General features: G+C 36.2%; 1 protein-coding gene across 3 annotated transcripts in view; it reads left to right on the forward strand.

The window, feature by feature from the left end:
* The window catches only part of LOC134658285 (uncharacterized), a 107,791-nt gene that overhangs the window by 82,164 nt on the left and 10,948 nt on the right, over window positions 1-14,679 (forward strand). For all 3 annotated transcript variants that reach the window (XM_063513884.1, XM_063513887.1, XM_063513886.1), the window contains 3 exons: window positions 11,642-11,726; window positions 13,386-13,512; window positions 13,960-14,100. In XM_063513884.1, the coding sequence (XP_063369954.1) occupies window positions 11,642-11,726; window positions 13,386-13,512; window positions 13,960-14,100 (353 nt within the window). The remainder of the gene's footprint in view (window positions 1-11,641; window positions 11,727-13,385; window positions 13,513-13,959; window positions 14,101-14,679) is intronic.

Here is a 14,679-nt window from a genome sequence, read left to right on the forward strand (position 1 = left end):
TTGGTATTACTTATAGGTAGGTAACTCCAGTAATTTTATTTTAAATACTATGAGACTATACAAACACTATGGGAACATTCATAACTCTGGAACAAATATATGTGATGCACACACAAATAAATGCCTTACCAAGATCGAACCCGGAACCTCCCGCCATGCTCCTACCCAATCTAATCACTCATTGCTAATTTAAGTATCCTGATCAGCAACAAGTACTAATGAAAATAAAGTAGCATTAATATACCTTCGATCTTATTAGACGTACAATCGTGTCGCGAACTATTCTATCAGCCGTAATTAAACTCGGATCGATTTAATCGTAAATTTCAGGGGGTTTGTTACACATTGGCACTTAGTTAATACGGGGCCTCCGGCTAGAATAGGTTGATTCTGATTTTACAATTTGAAAAGGGTTTGACCTTGTTTTGATACGACTGTGACAAGCGCTGACGCTGACTGACTGGTCCCTGCGTGCGCGCGTCGTAACCTTATAAGCGACACTAGCACCATCCCACCAACCGTGGTTAACCGATTAAACCGTTAACCCAGTGTCAAATTGTACTGGTAATCATGGTAACTCCAGGTTTAACCGGTTAACCCCGGTTAGTGGGTTGGTGCAATGGCCATAAGGCTCAATGTACATATTCGTTGCAATCTAATTCGAACCTTTCATGAACCAAATAGTCGCAAATCTTTTGTTTCATTGCTTTTCAAACAAATGAAATTCATCTTAACTTACTTACACAACAAGGTTCAAATTAAAAATAGGAAAAGTTTGTATAGCGGACCTTACGGGGATAGAGTCGTATCATTTAGGCAATTCGCTCGCACTTATCGGTGCGCATGAGATGCACTGCGTATCTAGGTCGTGTCATAACAAGAACAAGACTATAACAATTGTTACGTTAGAATCGGCCTCCATAATGTTGTATAGATATAGTGTTGTAGAACTGTGGATGCGAGCCCTTTTGTTAATTAACTTAGAGCTGCATATCCTGTCGGCGAGACAGAGGTGGCGTGGAGTCGAAAGGTTACATTACAACTAAAAATATTTAAAAAGATCTGTTGTATCGATAAGAATAAATTAATATCGGTCTCAGAATATAGGAACAACGAACAACAAAGGTAAAGTGAATTCGAATATTAACAAGTAGTTTTACTTGGGTTGTAACTTATGTTTTTGTAGTTGTAATGTATCTATTTTCTACTCGTACAAGACTAATTAGTCCTAAATATTTTTTTAAGCTAAAGCGACATGATTTGAATGTTTAATGTTGAATTCTCATTCCCTTATCCACTGGTATTTAATTACGTAACACTCGTATGAAATCAATTGGATATCAGACACCATAATTTATCCCAACAAAAGCTAATTTTAAACAAAATAACAGATTTTTCGCAGTTGAGCGAATGTGTACCGACCATGGAACTCATTTACCAAAACGCATTCAAAATAATGGACGATGTTATTCGACAAAATTTGTAAAGCGAACGCGTGTGAACTCATGCCTCATTTGTTTTTGTAGGTAATCAAAGTTATGAAATGAAATACAACATCTTTACGCTGCGTTTCCACCAGAGATGTGTGAGGATGCGTAGCGAGGTTTGTGTGCTTACTTACGTATTCTCACTCACCGCAGCTCTAAATAGTTGGCAATTTTCTATTGGTTTTCAAACTCATCCCTCGCTAGGATGCATACATCCTCGCACATCTCTGGTGGAAACGCAGCTTTATTCTCAGGCAACTTGTGGCCAATGGAAATTTCTTAAACCTAGCATACATATTATAAAATATAACTTAAAACAACAAAAAAACGCAATTTAATAAATAATAAATAACGTCTCCACAGCTCTGTCTCAGCCTTAAGTTATTTTATACAAGAGCCAGCCAGTCTAGGAAAAAGCTATTAATATTCAAAGGTTCTGTCAATTCGCAATAAAGCCTGGCGATCCGCCGACTTTTCCCTTCCATAAATACTAAAGAGCGTGTACGGAAAATATATAAAAAAAATCACACCTCCATGGATTTAATGCGCGTATAATTTCTTTGTGGCACCGCGCAGAATGTGAACAGACGTCATAAAATATGCATTTCTTTGGATGCGTACGCGTTGCCTGCACACACGCGCGCTGACGCACACAGACGTAAATTATCCTCTGTATACACGCTTGCGAAGGGGCATGGATTACCTCACATAGATTTAGCATATTATATGAACACTTGAGGTCACGCATACAAATACTACCACCCCATAAGTCGCACGCGCTACCCAATTGCATCCAGCACCAATTTACATTACAACAACTCATCTTTTCTCCACTAAATTTTGATATTTGTACATAGTTACTAAACTACATACTACTAAACTACATGTACCAACTAAATTATTATATTGAGCGCCAGTATGCAGTATTGCGTGGGTATTTTGAGTTGGGATATTCCAGAAAAATGTTGGGTACATGACGTTACTTTTTAACACTTGCATACTAAGAATGATAACGTTTGATAAATTAGCTTTAAATTTAACAGTATATACACAGATTTCTGCAGGTTATTAACGTAACTGCAATACGTCCCCGACAAAGTAGACCTTTTTGTGTAATGCCCCAGTTGTCTTACACGCTCTATCTGGCGTGTGTAAGCGATCAGCCATGCACACACACGTGCGATCACAATAACTCAATCGCAATACACTCTCAACGCTTTTGCATATTCATTTGAGAGTTGCAGTTTGTATCTTTGTATAAAATTATAATGCATTATGTGACCCGGAGCGTCTTCTTCTTTTTACGTTATAAAAGGCAGATACTAGCATTCTTCGATGGTTTAATTTTACCTTTTTGCACGCGTGTTAAATCAAAATGGATTGTTTCTAAAAAAGGGATAAGCCTCAGCGTTTTTCTTGCTTGTAATGTTAAACTTATAATGATTTTAGTTGCGATAATCTCAGAATCTTAGCTTCGTAAACTGAAGACGCTGATTTTCTATATCTAGTAGTGTGACTATTTAAAACATCAAAAATATTTAATAAATAATAAAATAATTTGATTTGTTCCGCAGAATCTTATACATCCTTCTAAGTCCCGATGTATTTTTAAAAGCAGAAGGTCAAATCAAAATAATGGAATAATAAGTGTTCAAAATTGCAAAAATGACTCATTATACATTTTTTAATCTTAGGGAAATCTTAGTTTAAAAATAGTGATGAAATACCTACACTTATAAACATGTGCGTACAATATTCTTCGATATTATTTAACCGAAAATCTCCGAATTGCCTAATTCTGGGCGTAACTGCATACTAAAAACTGTCCAACTGGAAAACAATAGACCACACCTTCCAATTTTATTTAAAATAAACTCTTTTTTTAAGAAACGCCTCGAAAACAGAAAAAAATAAACAATCTGACGAGCATTCGCAGCGGTAACGCCTCTCAAACTTGATTCTATTAAGTACCAGTCACAGTCATACAAAAGTCGTATCCTACTTTCCAATTCACAATAATGGCAAAATGTAATAGTAGAGACTAATGGAAAATGAAGACTGTTAATCGTTATACAAAGTTGAGTTGCTTTTGTAGGTAGCGCCACAACGGGAGGTTTCAATGCTTGTTGGATTTTCTCAAAAAATAACGTTAAAAATTATCATGACCCCACATAAAATTTGCATAATAACATGGCTGAGTTGTCAAATTTTAATTTCAAAGATCCGTTTGCTAGAGTAATCGGATTTTGAGCGCTCATTCCTTGAATAAGTAAGTCAACGTGACTGCATATTGAGACATTGACAGTCTATATGAACACAGATCTCTAGTAATAGACAGCCGTAATAGTCATGTGACCCCTTCATTTGTCGCCTATATGCGTAGAATGTTAATAGCATATTATGCTGATTTTATATTTTATACGTGTCACGGAATCATATTTATGGTCATGCCAACCGTCTGTTATGACAACGCTTGATTAGGGTTATCAATTGCGTTCCAATAAAATTATGAGAAAGAAAAGTATGTTTTTATTGCTCTGTCACGATTTAAAAAACTTCCTAAAAAATAAAATGTAAGTAAAATGTGCCTAAATTGGTCCAAAATTCTAAATTTTAAAATTATAATATTATGGCTGATAATTATGTTGATATTAAGAGTAGGTATGCAGACTTAAAGTAGACCATCACTACCTATCATGTTGTAACACTACAATGAGATTGTGATATAGTTTTTTTTATATAAAAACTGTTGGAGCACAATTACCCAGCGGGAGGAGCAAAGTAGGCACATTTACGATTGTTACTTTTTTTGGTGTTTAGTTGAAGAATGTCAGAAATCGAATTTTGCGTACCTAAATGTGAAAACGATCAAGTTTTTCTGGTTTATAATTACAAGCGTCTCGTCGGTAGTGTCTAGAACATATCGAATACAATTAATGTCAATTTTGATGATGCCCCACGACTATACCGTTCAATTCCTTTATTCAAGGTTTTTTTTTTTTTTTAAATTACTGCAGTTATTCTTGAACAAAACAAACAATTCATAATGACTTTACCGGCCGACTTTGCAGCATCAAGATAATTCTTTAAACTTATTGAAATTAAAACAAAACCACATTCGTTCGTACATCTGCTGTGTAAAAACAAAAGTAAAACGCTTTATTCTGCAACGTGCTTTTGACGTATCAAAATTATATTGGAAACGTATTGATTACGTGTGCGCGGCCGCTTGAAAGTCTGCAAGTAAGTGATATTTTGCAAGCTACACGCAAAATGCTTTGTGATATTTACAACCGATATTTGGTACAACATTTTATAAAGTTTAATCAAATCTTTAATTATTTTTACGTGATTTATTTTAGAATTTAGAGGAATAAATATAGTTAAATATCATTTCTAGACAAACAAGTGATTACATCCCATACTTATATTATATTAAATTTAATCAACTTCTATTTAGACTTGGGTTACATAATTTTTGTGCTGTGTAATATAGTTCGTTTTTTTTAGCATTAGAAAGAACTTGAAAGAAGGTAAGCGATTTTGACATGTCTTTTAATTGAAAAACACTTTTTAAAAATCAATAACTATTACTTATGAAAGCAAAAGACTATAAAAGATCGTATTAGATTCATAATTGTTACATATTTACCGTAACTTATTTTTAAAATGTGTTTTTCAATTAAAAGACACATCAAGATTGTTTACCTTATTTCTAATGCTAAAAAAACGAACTATAGTAATAGCCATATACAGAACAGTAGGTACTATTTTGCTTACAAGCGAAACAATTCAATATGCTACGAGTAGGTACATAATATGCATTAGCAAAAATATTTCCAAAAATGTTTAACAGCACACACTTCAATATTTATTAATTTCAAATTTGTACTACATTGACATTACATTGTCATTTCCGAATACCGCCCCCGACTCGCAAAGTTCTCGATTATCGCCACATTAATCCACATAATCGATTCAGTCGTATCGATGCGATCTGCGCCGTCTATCCATCATTGCGCGTTTACCTTTATTTTATTAAGGACCCGAACAATAAGTTGGATCAGAAATGGTAATTAAGCCCCAGGTTAATGATGTGAGCGTAAAGCGATTGTATGTATGTAGTCACATTTACAATGTTGAATTGCAGAGCTTTGCAATCGCACTTTTTGGAAACTGTCAACTTTTGAGGCATTCCCGTAATTGGTAACGTAACGTGGATTTTTTTTACACTTCGGAAAAAGCAAAAAAGCCGATATGATAACGTTTAATAACTAAGCTTTTAATATCAACGGTACATTATTATAAGTAATGCAGATTTATGCAGGTTATTAAGGTAGCCACCATACGCGTCGCGTCCTCGACAAGGTAGACCTTTTTGCGGAATGAAAGATGAATGAAATTTTGACGATTAGTGCAAGGTCACGGGATATTCTTGTGTAGCATTGGACGCGTGACGATAATCTGATGACTGTGATTGAAAGCCTTACTCAACTACTACATTTTGATAAAAACGGCGATCAAATAAATAATTCCAAACTGCTCTGATCGGTATTGAAACCCATAATAACAGTAACAAACAAGTTGCTCAAATCTGAAATTTGATTATCGCAAAAACAAAAGTAAAAGTATCCGTAACACATTTCCGGACACCCGAACCGCGGAAACTAACAAGCATAAAAAAACTCAGCAAAACTCTAATTGACTACCAGTCTAAAACAAACTAAAAGGTTCCTCAAGTGAGACAGCGTAAACAGAACAAAAACTAAACAAGATCATGCGGAATCATTTGCGTAGTCCAATCAGCGCTCGCACTGCCCGACGGCCGACGGAGACGGCCGAACAAAGCCGAGGCCGGGACAGATGGAAATTCCGTGTTATGGCGATTGCGATGGCGATGCGTGAACGTTACCGAAAATTTTAGTTGCCACTCTGATTTAATAGAGCAGTGTTTATCAACATTAAATGGCTCAGGACCGCTTCGGCCTCAGTTTCATTTCGTCATCTCCATAAATCGTCCACAGTGCCATGTCGTCAGCCTACAATTCCTAAATCGTCACCTTCCTAACTTGCCTACTTTCTGATATCGTCAATACCCCATTTTGTCTAAATTCCTATTTTGACCATAGTGCCAACTCGTCCAATATCTGATATCGTCAATATACCATTTTTGTCTACGTTCCTATTTCGACCAAAGTGCCAACTCGTCCGCGTTCTTTTATTTGAATTGAGAATGTAGAATTAATACTGATTGTCACTTAAACTGTCAGAAGCAGCACACATTTTATTCAAATAAAATATTTTTTCTAGCTCAATAGGTATCTAAGAAAGACAGATAAATAGGTAGTTACAAGTGTTTTTTTTTTCAGAGATGGACAACGAATATAGCCAATCAATACTACTTGGATTTGTAGAGGAAGCTTATCAAGCTGAAACACAAGAGTTTTTCAGGTTGAGATCAACCGATTCTACACCTGACCTGTACGTACATCGTGGCACACAAACACTATGTAGTTGACGAGTTGGCACTGTGGTCTAAATAGGAATGTTGACGAGTAAGCACTATGGACGAATTAGGAGTGTTGACGAATCGGCACTGTAGTCTAATTAGGAATATAACCAAGTTACTACAGTGGCCCACGTAAGAAAGCGGGCGAGATAAGAAAGTGACGATATAGGAATGCTGGCGAATCGGAACAGTAGACCAAATGCGAATGAGAACTACTTAAGAAGTTGCCGAAATGAAACTGAGGCCGAAGCGGTCCTGAGCCCATTAAATGCGACTCACTAAGTACAAAAAGAATATCCCCTGTTTGTAACTTGTTTTCATTATGCCATTATGCGACCCTCCGCGACATCCTAAACAAACAAACACTGAAAAATCACAAGTTATTTGGATTGGACCGAGTTACAATACTTAGAATATCGGCTTTGAAATACAGGTTTGGGTATACGGGTCGGCAACGCGCATGTAACACCCCTGGAGTGGCAGGTGTCCATAGGCTACGGTGATCGCTTACCATCAGGCAGGCCGTATGTTTGTTTGCCACCGACGTGGTATATTAAGAATATTTGACTGGTTTATAGGTTAATCATTGAAAGCATTATCCACGAACTATAGACTGGGCGACTGGGACACGAACTACGGACTGGATAGACGTAACAATAGGTCCTTGTGAATAATTAAAAAAATATGTTGTACAAATTAAGAAAGAATGTATATATAGGCACTGAATCATAAATAAAAATTAAACATTTTGTCAATCTCTTCTTAGTTCATTTGAACCCATAGACTAGGAATCCTCTAGACTGAGTTTAGAGCAATTATTTTATGAAACCGATGCTGCCAAAAATACGGGGGTGCGGGGGGACGAGGTGATCGAATCCCGTGCCGTGATTGGCTCGTTCAAAGACACGGAACAATCACGGAACGGGATTGACTCGAAGATGGAGTAAAACTACCGTATAAGTGGCAGAGGGGATAGCGTTACTATGCTCAGTCTAGAGGATGTCTTGTTTATGTTTGAACCATAGCCATATAGGAATAAGTAGCGCCCATAGGAATAGCAATCGCCATGACACGTAATGCCGACCGATCGCCGGCGCAACACATCTAGATCCTTTATCTATCGACGGACCCGATTTGATCTACGCATGCGTACGTTCATAATTATCAGGCTCTTTCATCCGCCGACTCACTTTATGGGTCTCCAACCCGTGTAAATGTCTCAAATCATATTGGCAACTGGCTAATGGATCGTTTCATATGTATAATTAACTATGGTGTACACAATGCTATAATTATTGTCTAATTAAAGTTTAACGTCGGCCATTCATCGACTAGAGAGTTAGTTGATGAGCTTGCTTAGAAGAAAGTATGTGCCTTAGAGCATTTTCCATTGTTTATTTTGATGAGGCTAGTTTTAAAAATTGTTATCCGCCAAAGCTTGACGTAAATTTATGTTTTAGCGTAAGCAAAAATAATATAGATACCAATTCTTGGAAATTTAGATTAGAATCTGAAGACGTCAAAAAAACGAAACACGTAAACGTTCATAACTGGTATTCTAAAACACACAAAAAGATCCCACGCGAAGATGGAAATAACAATAGTACAAAAATTATCTGCACAGGAAAACGTTAAAGATACTTCCAATCTCGAAGACACAATACATTAATCGATATATGGAAAAATTAAACTAGACGTGTCTGTCCTTATCGGAGTATCTCCAAACCGAAATATTGTTATAAAAAGTACGCTGTTACCACAATCTTTATCATTACTAGCAACTATATTTTCTGATTTACCATTTACAGTCTTATTACCTTGGGATAAAGAAGTTTTGATATGATTATCAGGTTGTATGAGTATATTTGTAGCTTGGTCATCGATCACATATATTGACGTAATATTCCGAGGATCGCATGATTCATCTCGTTTTGGAGTACGTACAAATAGGGATACGAGATTCATGTTTAATTGAATTAGATATACGAAGCTCCTTTTATGTATTGTATTCAAAATACCAGTTTTTATAGTAGGTTAGTAGTTTTTAACTTTTTATACTAATCAACCCATCATGTTAAGTAACTTTAAGTAAAATACAATGATCAGAAATATGCGAGTCTATGAGGAATTTAAAGATCTATAAAAACTCAAGAGTTAAAGACAATAGTTTATTAAGTCGACAAAACTCGTTACAAGAGTAGTTAATAAGCTTAAAGGTGCTTAAAGATACATACGTAGATGATCTTACAGCATGTCAATAGCCATATCTTTGTCCGTACATACACCCATGGCCCCGCCTCATTACCTCCTCTATACGATACACAGCCTTATAAAATGTACTATTATACTGAACATCTACCAACGTAAAATGACCTCTTGCATTCAATAAAATTACCCGTCAACAAGTCCGCATAAAGTCTCAAGCAAGACCGGACGTGTAAGTTTGAAGACAACGATAATTTTGCTGTCGTAAATTTTGATCTGAATCTTTTTGTCGATGAATAAGATTCAGAATTGAACAGCGATGCAAACGGATATGTAGTTGGTAATGTTGTAGATGTCTCTAGACCGCATTTACATTTTAGAGATAGTTGCAGAGAATAAAATGTCAATTGAGAGACGAACGAGGAATTGAAGACGCAGTTATTGAACTCGTGATGACCTGATTGTTGACGGCTGGCCCGCAGAATATGGAGTCGTTTAAAGAGGGATCTATTTATAGTAAGAAAAAGTACAAATATAGAAGAGATGTTTATTTTACAACTTATTGTAAATAAATTATACTCAGATTGACTATCTATTCAATGGAATTTGTGTATTGGTAAAAGATTAATTACATAAAAGAACAATGTAAAAAAGTTTAAATTAACAAAAGGAAGACTGTATTAACAAAGACGCTTTCAAACCCCACGCGGCACCAGACCAAACATTTTCGAGCATTTATCTAAATCTCGGATGACATTTTACTTCAATTAGTGACAGAATTGTAAAGCCGTACTAGCGGAGTGACATTTGAACATTTTTCACTTAAGTAAATGCCAGTGAGGGATTATAACAGAACCATGGTTTAGTTTTCGGCATTAACGGTTGAAGAGAAGACGTTTTTGTAATAGCCGTGTGAACGAGATCAACTTTTTACTAAAGGATACTAACGAGGAAGTAATTAAGAAGATTAGTAATTTCGTAGGTTATTGCGAATTTAAGAATCCATTTAGACTAAGGCAATGTGGAATTTAGCAATTTGTTCATTGCGTATATGTGTATCAAAGCGTGAATACAAAGAAGGAAGGAAGTCGCGCACCCTTTTCTCTTGAATCATAAATCCCAACTTTCGTCGATCACCGAGGTTCCATTGAGTGAGCTCAAAAACCCATTATGTAGAACATTATGAGGACCCCATTGTCTCGGCTGAATGAGCCAATACAATATCTTACGAAATTTCCTAAAAACCACCTTCGTATTATAAATGTTTATTATGTCGAACGGGCATTATCTGATACCGGCTCGGTCCATTGTCTTTTTATTATTCATCATGTACTCGCAACGAATCGAAAATTCAATTCCGGCCAAAGTTTTACGATCTCACTTCAACGTTTCGTCAAATATCGTCGTTATCGCATAACTTAATCTTTAATCTCCATAAATTAAAGGCAATAAATTTGATTAACACTTATTGACGTGTAACAATGCTTATTTTTCTCTATCATATTGGCAGTGTTACAAAATCGTGAGCCATTAACGTGAAGAAAGATCTCGGAAACCGGTGATCCGTTTCATTAATAATAACCTGCTCTCTAATACTGGTTACAATCACGAGTATTCATGCACGACTTATGTAACCGGCCAAATTATCAAGCCGTATGTTAACATCCATTGTGTTGAACGCTAATCTACATAAGTATAGGTATTAATTCGAGTTTCAAAACGAATTTGTAAAAAAAGGCAGAGGTGGAGTGTCGACACCGGGGCACAAACACCAGTTTAATCTCTTGGAGAATAATCCGAATTTTCAATACAATGTGGGTACGTGTGTGGATGATGTAATGACGTGCGCAAAAGTGTTTCACGTGAGAAAACACTGATGATACTACAGATAAAGTTAATTAACAATGCGGCCAGAATTTGTAACAATTATGTTTCTTAAACGATTCATAAGTTGAATGAAGTTGATAAAATATTGGTATTAAATCATTACAATTGTTTCTTTAAAACGGCGTCTTGGCGACTTGTAAAGAGCAACACAAAAACGCTTTCGAGTTACAATGTACAGACTAGAGCAGAGTCAACGATCACTCACAATGCCCGCTCTAGAGTGACTCGGAGAAAACATTGATTAATTACCATAATAATTTATTTGATACTCCAAAACTTGATACGGGGAGGGGCCGGTTACACAACCAACAAAGTTTTGCTTTTTTCTCGACCTAAACCTCTTAACGATAGAAACTATAACGTAAACGTATGGCGTGACGTTAATATTTCCAACACGATGAAAACAGTACATTGTTCGTTTGAATATGATGCATCGAGGTGATTTGCCTGTTCCAAACAAAAGAATAAGTTTGACGGAAAAGGAATGCTTGAATGTATCGTTAGTTATGATTGTTTCCAAGGATATTAGCATATGTTTTTTTGTTTTTTTTAGGTTTGCTATCGGCTTTGAATCATTTGGACCAAGCGCGGAAGAATTCTTTGCAAACGACGGTGGATTACTCTAGATATGTCAAAAGGTATTTGTAAATGTCATTTTTAAACATCCATACAACCTACGCTAATTTAGACTATCAGTTTCAAAATAGATAATATACCAGCGCAATACAATGAATGTCATTGTTTTGCATTCAAATTCAGGTTCGGCAACTAAGATTGGATTTCACAACAGTCTGAATTTATATAACAATCATCAGGTGCAACAGTTTAATGATCATTAGCAACTCAAGTATCATCTTAGTTCTTTTCAGTATTTTCCTCTATACTTTCATAGAGAAACATAAGTAAAGAAAGAGTGGTAACTCCATACATCCGTTTTCTAAACAAAACGCTAGTTATTTCGTAGTCGACAGCTAGCGTCAAGTAGCTTACATTATCAGTACTGCTAGTTGACAATAGATGTCGCGGCAAACAAAAACTCTAATGCTCAACAATTTTCAGCTAATAATATAACCGGATTCACAGGAACTCTATTTTCAACTCCTTCCGCCTATAATATTAGTTGTAAATTGTTTTAGCAGTACATTTTTCGTCAGTAGCGAAATTTGTGACATCTGGTGTCAAGTAGCGGTACTGATAATACCACTACTAGACGTTAGATGTCGACTACGAAATAACTCGCGTTTTGGTCAGAGAACTGATGTATGGAGTTGCCACTTTTTCTTTACTTATCTATGATACTTAAAATATATTGAGCAAGCGTCGTATCTAATAGGGTCTTAATACTTGGAATCATAATTTGTATTGTATTGAATCATCCATTTAAAGAACATCATTTTTTATGTCACTCTATAAGTGACACCAATTGCGTAAGCAACATTGAGGAAGGAATAGTTGATGGACTCGATTTAGGCGTACCCACGTCATAAATATTATGCTTTATGAAAAGAAAATTTACATTGCGTTTATTCTTTAGATAAATATCACTGGGAACTGGAATGGGAGATGGAATGATGATAGATTGCTTTTAAATATAAATCTTATTCTATGAATTCTATGAATTTTACTATGTGATGAAAAATAATCATTTATTTACAAACAAGATATATACAGTACTAAAAGAAATTAAAAACTAGCTTAAATCTAAAATAGGCCCTTGAGGCATTGTACCAAGGATGCTGGCGACATTTCCTCGCTGTATCGCAATGCTGATACGTTGTGCGAGGTAGCCGCCAGCTCTTCGGTCACCAGTTACGTCAACCAGACGCTATGTGATTACATATTTTTGTATAAATATAGGCTACTGTATGAGAATTATGGTAACACAATATCAGTATTATACTATTGAATATATAATCAAAATATGATCTATTACAACTATTATCTGGAAAAAGGGCGAGCTACCACCCGAAATAGTGCTTTGGTAACTACAACCGTAGTAAAAGAAGAAAAAACACCCTATTCACTCTTGCGTTCTGTTACTACATGAGCTTCACTTGTTCGAACAATAAGAATTTAAACTAAGATCATAAGTGAGGCTTGAGTGGACGCTCGGAGCGGAGCGTTCGGCGGGGCGTGCAGCGTGGCGTCGGGCTTACAAGTGATTTGAGCAGCGTGCACTAAGGCCGCTCCTATACGTTTGCATTTGTTTAACATGCACGCCGCACGCCCCGCCCCGCTGCACGCCGAACTCGAGCGTCCACTCAGGCCTTACACTAGTTTTATTTTTCCACGTACAGGTATAGCTCGACCTTGGAATGCGGTTCCTCATACTGCAAGGATCTGGGCTACAGAGAACACTTCCACTGCATGGACTGCCCTGCCAGAGTGTTCTGCAAGAAAGAAGAGATGATCAGACATTTTAAGGTAAGTAGTTATTAAGATTTTAGACAAACGTTGATATTTCGACATTTCTAATTTAAGTAATCAATTTGTTACGGTAATAAAGTATTAATTAAAAAAAAAGGTACCCGATGACGTCGAAATTATAAAGATTTTCTTAACTTTTCCAGAAAGTACTAACAAATTACAGCTAAACAATTTATCACCCTTTTTTGTGCTTATAGAAAGCATAACAAAGATACCGTGTGCAAAATGTTATCTCGCTATTCAGTCTGTATTTTTGTATTAGACATTTACAAGCCTTTTTTGATTTGAAATTTTCTATTCTCTGAGCACGCTAACTTTGCACAAAGTGGCAGTAAGAATGCATAAATATCCCTATAAGCGCCATACATGAAAACTTAGCGCCCTATTCTATAAGCGCTTTTTGAATATAAAATAATTAATGCAATAATCTTGTTTTATCAACAGTGGCACAAGAAACGCGACGAGTCGCTCGCGCACGGGTTCATGCGTTACTCTCCCCTGGACGACTGCTCAGAGCGATTCAGCGACTGTCCTCACAACCGCAGCCAAACGCACTACCATTGTATCCAGGATGGCTGTGATAAGGTAGGAGAAAGGACAATAACTAACTCTTGAAGAGCTTTAAGCTCTGGTTTCCTAAGCTAGCGGTGCCGTCTAGCGGCGGCCGTCTTCATACAAAATACTGCTCATCCATATGTAGCCGTATTATTTTGTATGGGGACGGCCGCTATATGCCGGCACTGCTATCCTAGGAAAACAGAGCTTTACACAATCCCCCGTTAACTGTTTATCTTCTTCTCTATAGAACTGTCTTTCTGCGTTACCTAACTTGTACCTACTTAACTTCGATGTTAGGCCTGTTAGGATATATTTTTTATTTTGAATTCTTGATGTAGGTACATCAAAAATTCATTTATATACATTTATGTTGTAATTCTAGCTAGAAAGCTAGAATCGCTTGTCTCATATTAATTGAGAATGACTAACTAACACTAAGTTGTTATTATCTCCATAGATTTAAAGCTCACAATCACAATAATATAATTGATACAATAATGTCATCAATGCACCATCACATTTAAACGCCGTATTAAATATTGAACATGCTAATGGACCGATTATAAACCGTAAAAATCTCTGACTGCTTCATCACATCCACCAAAA

Source organism: Cydia amplana, chromosome 22 (assembly GCF_948474715.1).
Source record: "Cydia amplana chromosome 22, ilCydAmpl1.1, whole genome shotgun sequence".
Lineage (NCBI taxonomy): Eukaryota > Metazoa > Arthropoda > Insecta > Lepidoptera > Tortricidae > Cydia > Cydia amplana.